General features: G+C 56.7%; 1 protein-coding gene across 5 annotated transcripts; it reads right to left on the reverse strand.

Moving 5' to 3' along the window:
• Positions 1-2,223: 2,223 nt before the first annotated feature.
• Positions 2,224-20,138, reverse strand: Ppp1r13l (protein phosphatase 1 regulatory subunit 13 like). Of its 5 annotated transcripts, none has more exons than XM_040734275.1 (15): positions 20,019-20,138; positions 18,721-19,184; positions 11,727-11,805; positions 11,571-11,651; positions 11,339-11,481; positions 10,047-10,557; positions 9,871-9,969; positions 9,703-9,794; positions 8,763-9,192; positions 7,275-7,735; positions 6,213-6,344; positions 5,989-6,122; positions 5,723-5,889; positions 3,739-3,938; positions 2,224-2,946 (listed from the first exon to the last, which is right to left on the reverse strand). In XM_040734275.1, exons 3-15 carry the CDS (start codon positions 11,731-11,733, stop codon positions 2,908-2,910), a joined length of 2,496 nt encoding a protein of 831 aa, XP_040590209.1. In that variant the 5' UTR covers positions 11,734-11,805; positions 18,721-19,184; positions 20,019-20,138; the 3' UTR covers positions 2,224-2,907. The 5 variants fall into 5 exon arrangements, with proteins under 5 accessions (XP_040590209.1, XP_040590210.1, XP_040590213.1 ...); XM_040734276.1 differs by lacking the exon at positions 20,019-20,138 and adding an exon at positions 19,322-19,527; XM_040734279.1 differs by lacking the exon at positions 11,727-11,805 and having other exon boundaries at positions 11,571-11,647.
• Between the last annotated feature and the right edge of the window lie 111 nt (positions 20,139-20,249).

Here is a 20,249-nt window from a genome sequence, read left to right on the forward strand (position 1 = left end):
GCACTTTACCAACTGAGCTATTTGCCTCAGTGCCTGCTTTTAATTACATTTTATTTGTTTTGGTTTTGTTGAGACAGGGTTTCTGGGTGCAGCCCTGGCTGTCCTGGAACTCACTCTGTAGACCAGAGGGTGGTCTCGAACTCAGAAATCCACCAGCCTCTGCCCGCTGAATGCTGGGATTGAAGGTGTGTACTACAATGCCTGGCTATTTTTTCTTTCTTCCTAGTTAACTATTTTATTGTATGTGTATGAGTGTTTTGCCTGCACACAAGTATGCGCAGCAGGCGTCTACCTGGCGCCCTTGGAGGTGAGAGGAAGGAATCAGACCCCCAGGTTCTGGAGCTGTGGATGGCTGTGAGCCCCTACACGGGCGCTGGAAACCACAGCCAGATCCTCTGCAGGAGCAACAGTGCTCAACCGCTGAGCCGTCTCTCCAGCCCCATTTTATTAGTTACAGGGGCATGCACGGGAACTGTTGCAGAACAACTTGCCGGAAGCTTCTTTCTATCCATTGTGCAGATCCTGGGGATTGAAAGCTCAGAATTTTGGGCATGGTAAGTGCATTCGTTGACCTGCTGAGCCGTCTTGCCAGCACACAGATGACAGATGTCATCTTCTTTTTTTTTGTTTTTTTTTTCGAGACAGGGTTTCTCTGTATTGTTTTGGAGGCTGTCTTGGAACTCGCTCTGTAGACCAGGCACAGATGTCATCTTCTAAACAAGGATGTCTCTAACCTCCAAATCACCAAATTAAACACATCATTCACACACACGCACGCACGCACGCACGCATGCACTGGTGCCAGTCAGTGAGGAAACGTTCCTCTTGGTTTGAGATTTCACACAGTTCTTTTTTTTTTTTTTTCGGTTTTTATTAGACAGGGTTTCTCTGTATTGTTTTGGAGGCTGTCAGTCCAGCCCAGCCTCGAACTCACAGAGATCCGCCTGCCTCTGCCTCCCGAGTGCTGGGATTAAAGGCATGTGCCACCACCACCCGGCTTCACACAGTTCTTGATCCTGTATCAAACCACCTTGCAGGGGGAGCCCAGCCTGGCACTGAGGGGTCAGTGATGGGCAGGACCTCACTCTGCCTGTGTCCAGTCACTCAGTTACACGTTCCTCTTGCTCTCTCAACTTAGACCTCACGTTAGGACCCTGAAGATGGACTTGGGGGAGGCGGTGCCAGACCTTTTTAATTTTTCTTTATTTCCCCTTTAAACATTTTTATTCTCTGGGCCATTCCCATTTCTTCCACGTCACATGATTTAAAAGCTTTTCTTTGTCTTTTGCTAAATAAATAAAGCTGGTCGTGGTGGGGCACATCTATCAACCCCAGCTCCTACAGGGTCTGATTATAGGTTTAACGGTAGTCTAGACTGCACATAAAATCCTGTTTCAAAACCTTTTTAAAAAACTGGGCATGAGCAAGGAGGTGTTCACACACACCTTTAATCTCAGCACTCAGGAGGGGTTGGCAGGTGGTGAGTTCGAGGCCAGCCTGGTCTACAGAGTGTGTTCCAGGAGAGCCAGGGTTAGTTACACAGAGAAAGAAACCCTGTCTCGGGGCTGGAGAGATGGCTCAGAGGTTAAGAGCCCTGGCTGCTCTTCCAGAGGTGCTGAGTTCAGTTCCCAGCAACCACATGGTGGCTCACAACCATCCGTAATGAGATCTGGCGCCCTCTTCTGGCAGGCAGGCATACATGAAGTGGTGAATACATAATAAATAAAATCTTAAAAAAAAAAAAGAAAAGAAACCCTGTCTCCCCGGGCGGTGGTGGCACACACCTTTAATCCCAGCACTCAGGAGGCAGAGGCAGGCGGATCTCTGTGAGTTCGAGGCCGGGCTGGACCGATAGCCTCTAAAACAATACAGAGAAACCCTGTCTCCTTAAAAAAAAAAAAAAAAAAAAAAAGAAACCCTGTCTCAAAAAGCAAAACAAAACAAAAAGCTGGGTATGGTGGCATTCATCTGTAGTGCTAGCATTTGAAAGGAAGAAGCAGGCTTGAAGCTAGCCTGATCTACATAGCAAGAGCCAGGGCAGCTAGAATATATAGTGAGACACTGTCTCAAAAAACAAACAATAAAATAAAGACATTGGGCTTGTGAGTGACAGCCTCTGTGAGTATCTTGTCGAGGTTTGTGTCAAGTTGACAAAAACTAACCCATCCTTCTGAAGCAAAGACAGCATTCTTGGAGCCTGAACAGATGCAAAATGATGCTCGCTTCTGTGCAAACTACCTTTATTTATAAAGGAAACAGTTCCCCATGTCGTGGCAAACATTAAGCCACACGGGTGTGAAGGCACTTGGTTGGGGAGGGGGGGCAGACATCCTGCTGAGGAGCCATGCACCCCACCCAAGGCTGCTGGGAGGAATGGGGGCTGCTGGGAGGAATGAGGGCTGCTGGGAGGAATGGGGGCTGCTGGGAGGAATGGGGGCTGCTGGGAGGAATGGGGGCTGCTGGGAGGAATGGGGGCAGAAGGACTCAGGGAGGAATGAAGGGTGCGTCCACCCTCCCAGGCCAGCTGAGACAGTGCAGCGGCTGGCGGGCAGTTAGCAGGCTCTTTGAACTAGGTCTGATTTGGCAAGTCTGTGTGTGTGTGTGTGTGTGTGTGTGTGTGTGTGTGTGTCTGTCTGTGTGTCTGTGTATGTGTGTGTGTCTGCGTGCGGTGGGGGAGGTCTCCTGCCCACAAAGGTCCTCAGGCCCACTTCACCCGATGCCTAAGGCGGCTTCCTAATCTCAAGTCTGGAGCTGCCCTTCCTTGAGCCTCTGGAGGAACTTCTGGCGCAGGCCGCACCCCTCTGGAGATGAGGGCGCAGGGAAACTCGGCAGTAGCTGGACTGGGGAGGTCCGGGTGGAAGGCAGGCTGGCTTGCACGTTTGTCCTCGACATCATCCTTCATTCCTGCTAGATTTTGCTCCTCTGAGACTTCACTCTGGGGAAGAGCTGAAGGAAGGGGACCGTTAGACACCAGGAGCCCAGCCCCGTCTAACCCACCTCCAAGGAGGGGGGCTGCCATCTGACCACCCGCCACACCCTGGCAAGGGTGGGAAGACATGGGGCAACCTGTACGTGACTGCCATCTCCTTTCCTGAGTGAAAGGGGTCCCCTTGGCCTGCACCATAGCACACCCAATGATGGATTCTTTTAGACTCCTTTACCACGGTAATAATGAAGCGCGCGTGTGTGTGTGTGCGTGTGTGTGTGAGTGTGTGTGTGTGTGCGTGTGTGTGAGTGTGTGTGTGTGAGAGTGTGTGTGTGAGTGTGTGTGAATATGTGTGTGTGCGTGTGTGAGTGTGCGTGTGTGAGTGTGTGTGTGAGTGTGTGTGAGTGTGTGTGTGAGTGTGTGTGTGAGTGTGTGTGAGTGTGTGTGTGAGTGTGTGTGTGTGAGTGTGTGTGTGTGAGTGTGTGAGTGTGTGAGTGTGTGTGAGTGTGTGTGTGTGTGTGTGAGTGTGTGAGTGTGCGTGTGTGCGTGTGTGTGTGTGTGAGTGTGTGTGTGTGTGTGTGAGCAGATGTGGCAGAGGGACTGAAGAGAGAAAGAAGTCCATTTGTAGCTTAGGCTAACCTAAAATTTACAATGTAGCCTAGGTTGGCCTCAAACTCTTAGCAATTCCCCTGCCTCAGTCTCCAAAGCACCGGGATAACAGGAAATGGCATCATTTTGCTCCTTCTCTTTCCTGAGAGCAGCCAGGCCAAACCCATTAATGGGGGCTTCCACCGGGTCCCCTCTGGGCTCACCCCAAAGTAGTTGCGTGGCACATAGCCCTCCTGGCCGTGTAGTGAGGCCCACCACCAGTCGGTCTCTTCCGGCCCGTCCCTCCGGAGCACAGTGACTGAGTCGCCCTCCCGGAAGGACAGCTCATCCCCGAACTCCGCACTGTAGTCCCAGAGTGCGTACACGAGCCCGCCGTGCATCAGACCCATGCTTTGCTCAACATCTGAAAACACACACAGAACACGGCAGCATGGTCAGGGCCGGGGAACACACAGAACACGGCAGCATGGGCAGGGCCGGGGAAGGAGCCGCACGGGACAGGAACAACAGAGGTCTCTGTCTGTGGGTGGCAGTGAGGGGTTGGAACAGGCACTCTCTGACACTTGAGGAATCTTGGTGTGCCAAAATGATGGTCAACCCTTCATGCCTCTCTCTCTCTCTCTCTCTCTCTCTCTCTCTCTCTCTCTCTCTCTCTCTCTCTCTCTCTCTCTCTCCTTGTTATGTATAGTGTTCTGCCTGCATGTATCCCTGCAGTCCAGCAGAGGGCACCAGATCTCATTACAGATGGTTGTGAGCCGCCATGTGGTTGCTGGGAACTGAACTCAGGTCCCCTGGAAGAGCAGTGCTCTTTACCTCTGAGCCGTCTCTCCAGCCCCTCCCCTCCTATTTTAAAGATTTGCTTATTTATATGTTTTATGTAGATGGAGCTTTGTCTGCCTGTACATCTGCACACCACAAGAGGGCACTGGATCCCATGGATTACAGTGGAGACGACTGTAGCCACCACGGCGGTGCAGGGCACTGAACTCAATACTCCTGACTGCTGAGTGACCTCCCTCTCTAAAGACAGACAGGGCCAGCTGTAACCCAGGCTGGCCTCAGACTAGACATAGACAAGAGTGACCCTGAACTTTCAGTCTTTCTGGCTCCGCCTCCCTAGCTGTGGTGTGGCCTCAGCACCCACTCTCTGCAGTGCAGGGGACAAACCCAGAACCTCTATCATGCCAGGCGAGCGCTCCACCCGCTGAGCTACACATACCCCCCACCCCCAACCCCCCCAGCCCCCCGTTTTCAGTGTCTGCTTTTTTATCTTATGTGCGCTGGTGTTTTTTTTTTTTTTTTTTTTTTTTTTGGTTTTTCGAGACAGGGTTTCTCTGTGGCTTTGGAGGCTGTCCTGGAACTTGCTTGGTAGTCCAGGCTGGCCTCAAACTCACAGAGATCCGCCTGCCTCTGCCTCCCGAGTGCTGGGATTAAAGGCAGCCACCAACGCTGCCTTGTGCGCTGGTGTTTTACCTGCAGGTGTGTCTGTGTGGGAGTGTCAGGTCTTGGAGTTATGGACAGTTGCCATCCACCCAAGCTTTTCTAAAAACAGGCTCTCTCTGGGGCTCTAGCTTTTCTAAAGACAGGCTCTCTCTGGGACTCTAGCTGGTCCCAACTATGTCCTCCAGCCTTAGGAACGGGCCGGCATGGCCTGACCCCCATCCCCACCTCATGCCCCGTGACCCCTAATGCCAGCTATGACCCCATCCGCCTCTCCCGGTGGAGACTGCGGGCAAGCCTCTGGTGCAGTCTATCTTGGCTGTGCCATTCATGCAGTTTAGCCTGGTCCCTGGTGAAAGCTGATGTGAACACAGGGACATCTGCAAGTGTCCCAGCCTCTACACGGCTTCCCAGCAGAGGGCCACACTGCCCTTCCTCTTGTTGGTTTTTGGTCTTGAGACAGGGTAGCCTTCTGTAGCCCTGGCTAGACTGAGCTTGCTATGTAGACCAGGCTAGCCTCCAACTCACAGAGATCTCCCTGCCTCTGCCTCCCTAGCGCTGGGATGGCAAGTGTGGGCTCCCACAGCAGCTGGACAGAGTATTTGGAGTTTGGACTGCTCGCCCCTCAGGTGGAATGCCCGTGCGGTCTGAATGACACGGTTCCTGAATCGCTACCCATCCACGGGCATCGGCCTGGCGGGTTGCACGGCCCCCACCCCCACCCCCACTTCAGGCACAGCCTCGCACCTGCCAGATAGGTGGCGCAGTCTGTGTAGCCCTCCCGGTAAGGGTCGCACTTTTCAATGGCGGTGGCCCCATCACTGAGCGTGGTGGCAAAGATGGCCGCACCGTGCTGGACCAGCGCGGTGCAGATGGCAGTGTCGTTGCATGAAGCCGCGCAATGCAACGGTGTCCTGGAGGCGGAAGGCTGAGCTTCAGGCAGGGCGGTCCCAACCCGCAGCACCACCCAACTGGAAGTGCCCACGCCGAGGCCCCGCCCACCACCCGCTCACCAGCCGTGGCTGTCAGGGGAGTTGACGTTGGCGCCCGCGGCGATGAGGAAGTCCACGATGGGGTAGTTGGCACCACAGATGGCGTTGTGCAGGGCGGTGATGCCCTCCTCATTGGGCTGGCTTGGGTCATTCATCTGGGAAGACCAGGAAGAGGGGGCTCAGCCCCGCCTCTCACACACTGCCCCCCCCCGGGGTGGGGCTGCCACGGGGTGTGGGGACCTCACCTCCTTCACCGCCTGCTGTACCACGTCCAGCTCGCCCGTCAGCGCTGCGTCCAACAGCAGCACCAGCGGGTTGAGGCGCGCTCGCCGGGCCTTGCGCGGGGACCCCACTTTGCGCAGTACCGAACGCATTTCCTGCAGCATAAAGCGGGGCTTCAAGGGAGGTCTTCCCGCCCACACCTCAGGGGAAACACAGACCCGGGGCCGGGTCACCTCACGGTCAGGAGGGCTCACTCCCAGGAGGGAAGAGTGAAGGGAGGGAGAGCTGGCTGCGCCCTGGTACACTGGCCCTTCACAACTATCGGGTCATCCTGTGACTCTGGAGTCTAGGACCCCGAGATCTAAAAGCTAGGAATGCTTGGAGTAGTAGGTGGTCTTCAAGGCACTTATTCTCTCTCTCTCTCTCTCTCTCTCTCTCTCTCTCTCTCTCTCTCTCTCTCTCTCTCTCTCTCTTTCGAGACAGGGTTTCTCTGTATTGTTTCAGGATTTGTCCTGGAACTCGCTCTGTAGACCAGGCTGGCCTCGAACTCACAGAGATCCGCCTGCCTCTGCCTCCCGAGTGCTGGGATTAAAGCCATGCGCCACCAATGCCGGCAACTCTGCAGTTTTTGATGACCAAAGGCTTGGGGACCAGAGACTCTCTCTTCAAAAGGAGACAGAGCAGGAGCCCAGAAAACACAGGCGCCACAGACTGCCTGGTCCCCAGGTCTCAGATAAGCGCACTGTCACACTGAACGCTCCAGTCAGCTGCAGGTACAAAGCTGAGACTCATGAAGGAAAGCTGGGCACGAGGCACAGGCAAAGGAAGCCAAGCTGTCAGGTCACCCTCCATCCACCCAGTCTGTCCCCTTCCCTGAGCCCAGCCCCGTCTACACACAAGACTACAATTCCCAGGCTCCTCCTGCAGCATGGTGGGCACCATCTTGGGTCAGGAAGCCATGCTAATCTGAGTGGATAGTGTGTAGCCCGGGTTTGGGTACAACACTGTGTCTCATTTAAACCACTGTGTGGTAAAGACAGCAACTGTATCCACGAGGAGCACCACAGTCTCCTCCTGTGACTTACCACGCTCTGGGGCTGCTCTGGAACACTGCTCTGGGGAGGGGCTGGGGGCGGGATGGGAGCCGGTGGGGCGGGAGCAGGGGGCCCCGCTCGGGCGTCCGATCCCTCTGTGATTGTGGACAGCTCTGGCTCGGGCCCTCCCGGCCCGGGGCCGCCATGCCGATGGAAGAGTCTATTGATGATCAGTTGGTACTGCTTCTTGTGGGTGGGGGGCAGGGCGGCGGCAGGGCTCTGCTCCATGGAGCCTCTGCGTTTGAGGGGCCGGGGAATCTCGGCCAGTACCCGGGCCACCTCCTCCAGCTCAGGCACGGTCTGGGCTTCGGGTGGCAGCGCCGGCTGCAGCCTGGTGGGGCTAAGAGGCCGCGGGACGGCACCGTCGTCTGTGTCCCCAGCCTCCAGCACGGGAGCCAGCAGCCCCTCCAGCTCCGGCTCGGGCTCCAGCTCAGCAGGGCATCTGAGGAGGCCTGGCAGGAACAAGAGCCCCGTCAGAGGAAGCCAACCAGGAGTTAACCAAGATCCACAGCCTCTGGGATGCACCCAGATCCTGTACTGTGTGACCTCAGGGCAGTGACTTGCCGTCTCTAGACTCTAGAACACACTTTGCCTGGGGCTGTGGGTAACACAACGTGACGGCATCTCCCACTGACTGAACATCCACATGGCCGACTTAGTTATTTACGGTGCTGAGCACTGACCACAGGGCACACGATAAGCATTGGACACACCAAGTTGTATCTTCAGCCTTACACAGGCATCCCTTCTACACTGTAGAAAAGATCAGTGACTGTCGCCATTTGACAGAAAGGAATCTGCAGCTCAGAGAGGGAGATCCACTCGCCCAAAGTCACACAGCTGGTTGACTCTGGAATCTGCACGCCCCACCAAACAACAACAAACTTGGCTATCTAGGATCCTAAGAATTTCACTGCCCTGACCTCTCATGCAGGAAATTCCAGAGGAGAAACCTGGTGTTCAGGGATCTCTGTTTGTTTTATAACCCTTCCCCTCCCCAGCAGCGCTGCAGAAGCTGGTGAAAAACATCCACTGGTCTTCATCCACCATCCCAATGCCACCACGATAGGCTCAGAGAGGTTGAGTGACTTGTCCTGAGTCACACAGCAAGTGAGCATCTTGGAGAGGCTCACTCTCAGCATCACTCCGCCCCTCTAGCACAGACGGATGCCGTCAACCAGGAGACAATGGGAATTATGCAGTGACTATGCGCTGGGCCGTATTTTCATGACTTGATATGGTTTCAGCATCACGGCCCAAAAGATAGGATTCTATCAAGATTCCGGCTTTACGCTCGGGGAGCACAAGGCTCAGAGCGGTTAGCACATGCCTTGAACGTCTCAAGCTCTGTCATCTTGGCCCCGTGTTTATGTGGCCCGGCTCTCCCCAGGGACAGCGTCTGGACTCAGGCTTGGTTGCCGTGGCGGCCCAGCTGCCCTGGTCCCCATCGTTTGCCCCAGGACCCCTCGTCTGACTCACCTTCACTGATGGGAGGCCAAGTCTGTTGAGGTGCCGGAGTCTGGGGCTGAGCCTGGGGCTGGGGGGGCATCTGAGGTTGGGGCTGTGGGGCTGGCTGGGGTGGCTGCTGGGGAGGCAGCTTAGGTGGGGGTGCTCGGGAGAAGATGGGGGACCCCGGCAGCACAGCCCTGCTGGCTCCATGTTCCCAGAAAGCGTTCTGGAGCTTGAAGATCATGCTGAGGGGTAAGGGGCGCTGGCGCAGGGCGTTGCGGGGCTGGGGGCTGGAGGGGGGCATGGGGATGCGGCTGACGGGCTGCCAGCTGCGGGGCAGAGTGCCTGAGGGCCCCGCCGAGCCCACAGAGCGGCGGTAGCTGCCTACGTCGGAACGCCGCTCGGTGGCCAGAGGGGACACCTTGTAATTGCGTGGCAATGTGGCACTGGTGATGTTGTCCTGTGGGGGAGGGAGAAAGGGATGTAGACAAGTAAGGGCAACAGGGTGAGGGGAAGGAAAGGACGTGTGTGTGACGGCATGCACAGGAAAGCCAGCAGGAGAGGCTGAGGCAGGAGGATTGCCTTGACTTTGACTGTAAGGCCAGTTCGGGCTAGAGAAACACACACACACACACACACACACACACACACACAAAAGAGGAAGAGTATGCACACTTGGAGGCTACCACTCAGAAGGGACTGAAAACCAAGCAGAAGTTTGTCGATACAGCTAGCTTAGTAGTAAAGCCCCTGCCTAGAATCCCCCAGTGAGGGGCTGGGGTGTGGTCAGTGGTAGAGCCCCTGCCTAGAATGCCCCAGTGAGGGGCTGGGGGTGGTAGCTTAGCAGTATCCACTCACCTAGAATGAACGCGGCCCTAGAGTCAATCCTCAGCCCCCCACCATAAAGACCATGAGAGAAGGCACACACGCACTTCCAACTTTACCCCCGTGCTGCCCACCTGCCCCTCACCTTGCCACCGCCCCCCAGCCCATCCAGGCTGCTCTCTCTCCAGGGCAAAAGCTGCAGGCCCGGCGAGGCAGGCCGTGTGAAGACATCCAGCCCTGCAAAACACGCATCTCATCGTTGGAATGGACTCCGGATTCCCGTCCTCCAGGTTCCCCTATCCCTGTCACTCACGCTCATAGCTCGCTGTCTGTGAAGACTTTTTCTCATAAGCTACATCCAAGTCAGACTCGTTCCAGGCTTTCGGGGGCCTCCGGCGCAGCGTCAGGTCGTCTGGGGAAGGGGTGCGTGAGTGAGGGTGTAAGCATTGGCTACACTAGGCCAGCCCCCCAGGATGGCTCCCTGTGTACCTTGTGCGCGAAGCGGCGGGGCGAAGGCACTGCCACCCGCGCCCAGCAGGGGGCTCCCGAATGCGGCCGGTGCGTCATACGCTGCCGCGGGAGGCCGGGGAGAAGGTCCGCGCTCCGGGAAGAAGGCTTGGGGTCCCTCGGCTAGAGGGCTGCCCCGGGGGGACCCCGCACGGCCCAGGTAGTCGAAGGGCGTTGGGGGTCCCGGCTGGCGCATCGAGCCAGTCCCCGGCCGTGGGGACGGTGCCCGGCCATGGGGACTGCCTGCCCCGTCAAAGGCTCGGGGTCTGGGCGACGGCGCGCGCTCCAGGCTACTGTAGGCATCCGGCTGCAGGTAGATGGGGGTACGCGGGGAGGACGGCCGGCCTTTGGGGGATAGAGGGCTGTAGGGGTGCAGGGACGGGGCACTCTCCGAGCGTCCAAAACGGGCCTCGGTGCCATCGCTGGATGTCTTCTGTGGGGACCCTCTGCTGCCAAAATGCTCTGGGACAGGGCTGGCGCTGTACCGGGACATCTGTGGGGAAGTCGGGCATGGAAGAGTCAGAGAAGACGACAAGGGAGTGGGGTGAGTACTGCATATGAGAAACATGTCTCAAAAAAAAAAGTGGCCACGCCTTTAATCCCAGCACCCTGAGGCAGAAGCAGGTGGATCTCTGTGAGTTCCAGACCAGCTAGGGCTACATACTGAGACACTGATTTAAAAAATGAACAAATTACTCCGGGCAATGGTGGCGGACACTGTAATCCCAACACTGGGCGGTGTTGGGAGGCAGAGGCAGGTGGATCTGTGAGTCCCAGGCCAGCCTGGTCTACAGATCCAGTTCCAGAACAGGTTCCAAAGATACACAGAGAAACCCTGTCTCACGAAACCAAAAAATTAATTAATTAATTAATTAATTAAAAAAAAAAACTTTTGAGATTTCATGTAGCCAAGTGTGGCCACGAACTCCTTATCCTCTTGCCTCTCCATCTCCAGTATAACAGGAGTGTACCACAAGCCCTGATTTTATATGAATCGGGAGCTAGAACCCAGACCTTCATTCATGCCAAGCAAACATTCTATAACTTAGCCAGCCTCTGCGTAGCCCAGGCTGGCCTTGAACTCACTATGAAGTCCGGAGAGGCTGGCACTGAATCGATCCTTCTGCCTTAGCTCCCCTAGAGCGGGAAAGCGTCCGTTCTCCATGCCTAGGGTCCCTCTCTTCTAGATGGCCTTGCATAGCTCACAGCCTTAGAAATTCGAGCCTTCCCTGAGAGAAGCTGTCTTTGGGGGTCAGGAGCGTCACCAGGCTCACCCTAGGGGGGACTCCAGCCTGTGGGCCAGGAGGCGCTGGCGAGTCTGACCACAGGGACTCTAGCTGCTTGGTCAGTTCGTCCACTTTGGCGGCCGCGGTGTCCAACTCCATCTGTTTCAGGTCCATGTGCTTCATGGCCAGCGCTGGGTGGGTGAGAGTGAAAGTCAAGGCCACGCCCCTCCACCACGCCCCCTCACCGGGCCCCGCCCGCCCGCCCCTGCCCCCAGCTCACACTGGAAATTCAGATCCAGGAGATCCCGAGCATTCTGGAATGCTTCGCTGTCCATGGTGCCGGCCGGAGCAGGGTGCCTGCCTGGATGGAGAAGGTGCTCAGACCCTTCAGGCCACGCCCCCAAGGCCCGACCCCCGGGGAAGGCAGGGCCCTCACCAGCCATTAAGGCTCCAGAATGCCAATTCCTTCAAAACTCTGTCCATGTCCATTAGCTACCTAGAAGTCCTAAGCCATTCTAGAAAGTTTGAGACAAAGAATGTCACCATCAACCCCGTGTGGTATTGAACTGAGGTTGAAATAATTAACTGCTACTATAATGAAAGTTTACTAGGGATGAGGAGACACCACCAGTTTTGGTGTTCATTTTTTGTTTTGTTTATTGCTATAATGAGAATTAAAGGCAGTGCCACATGCATGTAAGGGAGGGGCGCTACCACTGAGCCACGCCCCCAGCCCCTCACTGGGGATTCTAGGCAGGGGCTCTACCACTGAGCCACACCCCCAGACCCTCACTGGGGGATTCTAGACAGGGACTCTACCACCGAGTTACTCCCCCAGCCATCATTTTACTGTTGACACAGTCTTTTTAAGTGTTCAGGGTGGCCTGGAAAACTTCACATAGACTTCAAATTCACAATCCTTGACCTGCCTTGGCCTCCAGGACTTTTGGATTACAGGCCTGTACCTGCATACTAAATTTGTTGTTTGGTTTTTGTTTTGCTCACTTTTAGATTACTTATTTCATGTATATGAGAGTCTGCACGCACGTTTGCAAGCTTGGTGCCCATGGTGATCAGAAGAGGGCGTCAGATTCCCTTGAACAATAATGACAAATAGTTGTGAACTAACATACGGGTGCTGGGAACTGAACCTGGGTTCTCTGTAAGAGCAACAGGGGCTCCTAACTTCTGAGCCATCTCTCCAGCTCAATTTTGTTGTTGTTGTGTGGGACAGGGTGTCACGTAGCCCAGACTGGTCTAAAGCTCATACGTAATTTAGGGTGAGCTCCAACTTTTGGTCCTCCTGCTTGTACATCCTGAGTGCTGAGATTACAGGCTTGGAGTGCCAAGTGGATTGTGCAGTGCTGGGAACGGACGCTACGTATGCGCCTTACCAACTAAACCACGGCCCTAGGGCCTGCTCCACCTCTAACAACAGTTACGGGCTAGACCTGGGTCATTCACCTGCAACGTTAGTTCTTGAGGCAGCTGCAAAGGATTTGTTTTTTAAAAAAAGTAATTTATTTTCATTTTATGTGCATTGGTGTTTCGTCTGCATGTGTGTCTGTGTGAGGGCGTCAGATCTTGGAGTGACAGTCAGTTGTGAGCCGCCATGTGGGTTCGGAATTGAACCCAGGTCCTCTGGATGAGCAGTCAGTGCTCTTAACCACTGAGCCATCTCTCCAGTCCCATAAAGGACTTCTAGTTTCAGACCAGCCTGGTCTACGACGTGCGTTCAATATAGTGTGGGATACAGAGTGAGCCCTACCTTAAAAACATTTCTAACCAATTGTGGTGGTGCCTGCCGGCAGGAGGCTAAGCAAGTGAGAAGTTAACCTGGGTTAAAGGCTACGGCACAGCTGGCTCGGTTGGTTCGGGCCTTTCTGTTGAGCATGAAGAACTGAAGTCAGCCCTTAGCACCCCAGGGAAACTCAGAGGGGCAGGTGCATGCTGGGAGCACAGGTGCATGTTGGGAATGCCAGCTCTGAGGAAGTGGAGACAGGCAGCTGCTCCTGCCAAATCTGTTCCGAAAGAGACCTTGTCTCAAAACCGAAGGTGGGGATGGATAGAGGGTTCAGAGGTCAAGAGGTTCAATTCTCAGCACCCACATGGCGGCTCACAACCTTCTGTAACTCCAGCATGCAAAGCACTCATATACATAAAACAAAAGAAACAAATCCTAAAAAACAGCCACATAGGGTGGAGAGTGGTAGAGGAAGATTTGCGTTATTGCCCTTGGCTTCCATGTACAAGGACACACCAACACATGATACATAGAGCACACTCCACACCAACACATCACATGCAGAGAGGTGCACACACACACTCCACACACAGGAACACACACTCCACACACAGGAGCGCACAAACCCTCTTGCTAATACAATTCACACAGCTTGGAGCGAGCGCATGTCTGTGGTGCGCCCCCATCCCAGTGCTTGGGAGGAACAGGCAAGGGGATCATGAGTTGCAATCCTCGGCCTCTCGGCAAGTTGGAGGCAAGCTCAGACAATAGGAGACCCTGCCGCCAAGAGCAAAAAGAAAAAGAAGAGATACAATGGAAGAAGAGACAGAGCCTGGGGTCGGATTGTCCAGCAGCCTGAGTTCGATTCCCAGCACCCATCCAAGCACAACGGCTCACAGCTGCCTGCAACTCCAGCTCCCAGGCACCCAATGCCCTCTCCAGCCTCAGAGAGCACCCACACTCACATGTGCGTACCAACAAACACCCACACACCTTTTTAAAATTTGAATTAGAAACGAGCTAGCCTCACATGTCAATCCCAGCACCCTCTGCATTCTCGTACTTAAAAATAAAATAAATTAGTCGGGTGGTGGTGGCCACGCCTGTAATTGCAGCATTGGGAGGCAGAAGCAGGTGGATCTCTGAGTTTCAGGCCAGCCTGGTGAGTTCCAGGCCAGCCAGGGGCAGGTACATCACCACCTCCTCTGTCACCGTCCACAGGAGGCCCTGTTCACACTGACCCATTGTTAGGAGGACGGACAGGGGCGTGGCCGGGGCCAGAGAGACAGCTATGGTCACAAGCTAGAGGGAGGAAGCCAGGCTGCTGGGAACCGGTCAGGCCAGCCATCTCTATCCCCATGGCAGCCGCCACGCCCGCCAGCCTGTCACCTTTTAGCTTTGGCGGTAAAGGTAAAGGTGTAGGCCGCGGGGCCAGCTGGGACATGTCGACACCAGCCTCTGTCTGGAGAGCCATGACGACTAGAACCTGTTGGGACTGTTGGCTCATCTGAGCATGTGTGATCTGCACTCCTGGGGTTGGAGACTCCCTGACTCCGCCCGAGACCCCCACAGGGCAGGAGGGTGCGAACTGAGTATTCGGAAAGGCCCTTCTGATCTCAGGGAGGGCTCCACTCTGGAACCTGATGTTATAGTCTCATGTAGCCCAGGCTATCCAGGGACTTTGCTAATGGCTCCTCCTGCCTCTCTGTGGCTGGGGATACAGTCAGGCATCGCCACACCCAGTAATGACTCTGAGATGGTAAAGCTCTACAAAGATGGAGATGAAGGCTTGAGTGTCTACTGAGAGAAACTTCTGACCTGGGAATGGGGGTGTGACTCAGTGGTAGAGCCCCTGCCTAGAATCCCCCAGTGAGGGGCTGGGGCTTGGAATGGTAGCAGAGTCCCCTGCCTAGAATCCCTACTGAGGGGCTGGGGATGTGGCTCAATGGTAGAGCCCCTGCCTAGAATCCCCCAGTGAGGGGCTGGGGGGGTGGCTCAGTAGTACAGCCCCTGCCTAGAATCCCCCAGTGAGGGGTTGGGGGCGTGGCTCAATAATGGAGCTCTGTCTATCGTGATTGAGGCCCTAGATTCAATCCCTAGTTGAAAAATAGGATTCAAGTTCAAGATTCTATCCTTCTATCTCTATTCTATTCTAGAATTCTTTAGTTTGCTCTGCCCACAACTTACAATTTTCCTGCTGTACTTTCTGTCTATCCCAGAACTGCACTCTCCTGGAGTCTACCACAAGCCAGAAACCAGAGATGAGACCTCTGGAATGCCCCGGCAACAGTGCCTCAGCTGCTTAACTTGTAAAACAAAGGTAAAGAGGTTGCCTCACTGGACCAATGCAAAGATCTATCTGGACAGAAAATACAAGAAGAAATCAGGGCCATGAGAAACTGGGCCTCAGAAAATAGAGGATAGTTAGGCCTGGCCACACACGCCTGTAATCCTAGCTTCCAAAGGCAGAGGCCTGAAGACAGCCAGGCTTGTTTACATTTCATGCTCCAGGGCCGGCCAGAGCTACACGAACGACCTGGTCTCCGGGCTGGAGAGAAGGCTGCACCGTTTGGAATGTGGAGGACCAAAGTTTCCCAGCTGCAGCGGCAGCCTCGACCTCTACGGGTAGCGGCTCTCCTGTGTGCACAGAGCGCCGAGGCGTGGCTCAGCAGGTAAGAGCCTGTTCTTCCCGAGTACAGAAATCCCCTTCCTAGGAAAATGATCTCTGGGGAAACGCGTCATTATCCACTGGGTTCTGAGAGCGCGGGGTCCCCGCGCTGGTGTGGTTGGTAGGAACACCGCGACCGCTAGGGGGCGCGCGTTCCCGGCGAGCGCAATGGTTGAGCTCAGGCCCCAGGAATGCGAGGCGGGCCCGGGCAGGTGCACAGCTCCGCAGGCCAGGGACCGGGCGAGCCAGGCGAGGCAGAGCCTCTGTTCCCATGCTCCTGTTCCTCCCTCCACCCTCGGGTCTTTTCCTTGGGCTCCCCTCCAACTCTACAGCTCCCCTTTCAACCCGCTCCCAATCTCCACCCTCAGGCTTCCCTGCCTCCTCTGCACCAAACAGGTTCTCAGAGCTGAAGGGTCCTTCTGGGCTTCCTGGAGGACTCACTGGGATCCAGGTCAGGGCACTGGGATGGGCGGGGAACACCCACAACTTAATCCTTCACTCCAGCCGGGTCAGACTTGATGTTTGCCTCTGTGAAATGGGCCAGGGACTTCCCCTAGCCCATTCCCCTCTGCCTTGAGCTAGTTATCACGATGGCTTCTTTGTCCCTTGCTTTCCATGTGTATAGAGTGTGTGTGTGTGGGGGGGGGGTTAATGCCTTCACCCAGATGAGCTCTGAGCATGAGAAGACCTAAATTATACAGTGTTTACAACAGTGCAATCTAAAGACCGAATGTTTCGGTCTGCCAGCCTGCCTCCATGGTTCCTAGGGTAGCGCAGGTGAGTGTCTGCAGTCCCAGCACTGAGGCCACCCTGGACTACATGAGTGACACTGTCTCAAACACGAGCTGAACTTCAGCTCCCGGCAACAGTTTGCTTATGTAGCCTGCACGTGTCTTGGGCTCAGTAATGGGGCCGGGGGATCAATCACACACGGGCAGGCTCAGAGCCAGGGAGGACAACCCAGGCCCCGGAGATGCTCCCAGAGGTTCTTTTGGTTGGTTGGTTTGTTTGCGTAGCCCTGTCTTCTCTGCATCTGTGCAGACCAGGCTGGCCTCAGGGATCTAGGAGCCGGAATTAAAGGTGTGCACCACCACCCCCCACAGTGGTGGCTGGGGTTTTGTTTGTGTTCTCTGACAGCATCTCATGTAACCTTTCCTACGCTTTTTCTTTTCCTTCTTTCTGTCTTCCTTTCTTCTTTTTGGTTTTCGAGACAGGATCTCTCAGTGTAGTCTGAGCTGTCCTGGAACTCACTCTGTAGATCAGGCTAGCCTCGAACCCAGAGATCTGCCTGCCTCTGCCCCCCGCCCAGTGCTGGGGTTGAAGGTGTGCACCACCACCTCCATGCTAAACTTACATTTCCAGTCCTCTGCCCCATCTCCCCGGTCTAGAAATACCGGCGTTTACCGTGGAGTCTGCTTCATTCAGTTCTGGGTTCCTGCATGCTAGATAAGGCAGCACTCTGAGCCCACATGCCAACCCTTCTGAAGAGCTCTGCTTCTGTGGCCAGTGGCCTCAACTGCCCGAGCCTTTGGACCTCAGACCCTAAATTTCCCACCCACAACCGCGGTTACCCTGAGTAACGCAGGACTATGGGAGGGTGAGAACCCTGGAAGATTCCAGACAGAAACTGGCAAGATCCCAGCGTGTGGGCGGTGTCGTTTTTGCCTGCCTCAGTTTCCCCATTGCTGGGGAGGAGTCCTTCCGCGGGGTCAACTAACTCCACTGAAGGTGGAGCTCCACGTTCTTTCCTTTGGACGACTGCCAAGCACTTGTGCGGACACAGAGACCCATCCTGACCCGAGCCCGGCAGGACAGTCTGGGTTGGCAGATGTGGCTACTGTTTACACGTTTCATTTCAGGTTGTCACCCGCGTTCTCCCTGGCATTAACCCCTCACACTCTTCAGATCCCTGTCACCTCCCCATCCCACCTTCTTAGTCCCCGACCCAGGGGCCCAGAGGTGGAGAGATGAGGGAATTGCCTGCAGGCCCCGCCCTCTCCCAGGCTCAAGGACAGACACTTCCAGAATTAGCCTCTATCCCTCCCTTATCTCCCACAATACCCAGGTCACACAGATGGAAGTGGAGGTGACATTTCTCACCCCCCACCCCGAGAGGAAGAAGGCTAGTTAGAAGAATCTGCTGGGAGGGAGGAATCCCTTCCATAGACAGCTGTCAGGGGGAAACCAGCCTCGGTTTACCCCTTCCATTCCGTGCAAACGCAGCAGGCCAGGGTCACACAACCCCCCCCCCCCGGGCCCATCCCCGCGGTCCTGTTATGCTGGCCTGGGCTCTACACTGATGTCAGCCAACTCCAGGAATGTCCCACCCTGGTGGGGGCAACGAGAGATCCGACCCCGCTTCGGCTAGGGGGCGCCTTCAGTAGGCTGTGCCTGCTCTGGTTAGGCAGGTCTGACGCCCCGGCTAATGACATGTTGGGGTTCGCTCAGCGGCACAGAGGAGGCTGGAGAGCTGCCCCGGTTTCTCACCCCCTGCCCCCACCCCAAAACCAGAAAGTAGTGTGTGTAGCGTCGGGACACGGCCCCCCGAAGAACACCCGCCCCCTGCCCCGCCCCACCCCCGTGCTGGCCCCACTCACTGCCTTCAAGGACCGGGGTCCACTATCCCAGCGCCTCTGGTTTGACGCAAGGACCTAGAGGCTCGGCGCCCAAGTCAGCGGGAGGGCGAAGGGGCGCCCGGCCATTCTAGACCGTCCTAACCTCCCACAGCTGCCCCGAACCCAGAGAGCCGGGAGCGCAACATCCCCGAGACACTCGCCAGAGTCCGCAGTTAAAGGTTTCAAGACTCCAAAGGCTCCGAGTGCCCCTAAGACCGCGGGCGTCCGAGCCCCATCCTCCTGCGCAGGAAAGCCTGCGCCCCAGTTGCCCCATCCCGGGGACCCGGGGTGAGCACCTCACAGTCTGCCCCGGGACTAAAGGTGCCCGGGGTCCCACCAAGTCTCCCCAGGGCCGCGGCGTCTGGTTCTGGGGTGGCTAGACCCCAGGTGGGGTGGAACTCACGCGTCCGGGGCAGATCCTGGCACCAGGGGGCTTTTCCTCGGGCTCCGGCTCCGGCGGCGGGGAGCGGAGGACGGGGCGGGGCAGTCGCAGGGGAACAGGTTAGACGACGTGACTCGGGCTGGAGGGAGGCGTGTCCCGCAGGGGAGGGAGAGCCGCGGTCGCCTGGAGCATCTTGGGATTTGTAGTCCTGGAGGGCCGGGGCGCAGCCAGGCACATTGCCATTTGGAGTCAGGCGCGATCCATTTCACAGACGGCAAGAGCGAGGACCAGAAGATCGAGGGTGCCCTGGGCGGCGAAATGCACAGGAGTCCACACCCCCATTCACCGTGGGTGCAGGGGAAGAGCTCCTTAGTCGTTCCCCACGCCTCCTGACTCAGTTTCCCAGGGCAGGGAGAAATTTACACGGTCCAATACTATGCCGAGAAAAGGGTCCGTCTTAATCAGGGCTCCGAGCCCCGGCCTACCTGTTTAAATAAAGTAAAAAATAAAAATAAGGGTTTTGAATCGGGGATTTAGAGTCGGGGATTTGAATCGGGGGCATCTCTGCGAGTTCGGGGCTATCCTGGGCTACATAGTAAGACCACGTCTCAAAAATCAGCACCTCACAGAAACTCGCCCAGGCTTTGCTGGCGCGGAGTCCCCGCCGGCCACCCGGGGTCCCCTGGGAACCGCAGTCCAGGAGCCCTCGGAGGGCGGCCCAGAGCCTCAGGCCGCGCGCGGAGGACGCGGAGTGCGCAGCTCCCGGCCCCCCGGCCCCCTCGAGTCCTCGAAAGGCATAGGAGGAGGGAGAGCGCCCCGGTTCTGGAGGAGTCGCCCGAATCTCCGCGGAGGGGGCGAGACGCGACGCTGACGCACCGGCCAGGAATGCGGTCGGCCCGCCCTGTCTCGCCGCTCGCCCTGCAGCTCCGCGGCTCCGCCCCCTCTGCAGCTCCGCGGCTCTGCCCCCCCGCCCCGCGGCTCCGCCCCCGCCCCGCGGCTCCGCCCCCGCCCCGCGGCTCTGCTGGGAAGGGGCGTGGACGCGCCCCCCACACCCCGCGCCCACGTGCGGCTGTTTACTTGGGACGCGGGGCCGGGAGGGGGCGGCCAGCGGCGGCTCTGCCTCCCTCGGGGCGCGGGGACACGTCCCGCTCGGGACGCTTGGTCCACGGGCACACCTAGGGGTTTCTTCACACGCCCCACTGCCGTTCACTCCGCCCCTGGGGCTCGAGACTCCGCCCCTAACCACGAGACCCCGCCCCTCTGGACCCGAGGCTCCGCCCCTTAACCAGAAACTCCTCCTTCCCAGGTTTCCCGCTCACCCCAAGCTCCAGAAACTCCGCCTCTCCTGGGTGCTTTAAACGCCCCGTTTCCCGACCCCGTCCGCTCAAGCCCTCGCCGCGTCGGGGCCTGCCCAGACACACTCCAGCCTCGGAAGCGCGACGCAGCCGAGCGGAATCCTCCCCGGGCTCTCACGTGGACGCCCGCACAACAGACGCCTGTCCCTTTAAGAGCCGCGGCCCCTTTAAGACGGCGTTGGGAGAGACCACGTG

Source organism: Mesocricetus auratus, unplaced genomic scaffold (assembly GCF_017639785.1).
Source record: "Mesocricetus auratus isolate SY011 unplaced genomic scaffold, BCM_Maur_2.0 Super-Scaffold_100038, whole genome shotgun sequence".
Classification (NCBI taxonomy): Eukaryota; Metazoa; Chordata; class Mammalia; order Rodentia; family Cricetidae; genus Mesocricetus; species Mesocricetus auratus.

Excerpts from the sequence above, each read along its gene's own strand:
- Ppp1r13l (XM_040734275.1), bottom strand. Across the intron at positions 9,193-9,702 it reads GGCTGGGGGGCGGTGGCAAG|GACAACATCACCAGTGCCAC; the intron begins GTGAGGGGCAGG and ends CCTCCCCCACAG. Across the intron at positions 6,123-6,212 it reads TACAGCAGGCGGTGAAGGAG|ATGAATGACCCAAGCCAGCC; the intron begins GTGAGGTCCCCA and ends TGGTCTTCCCAG.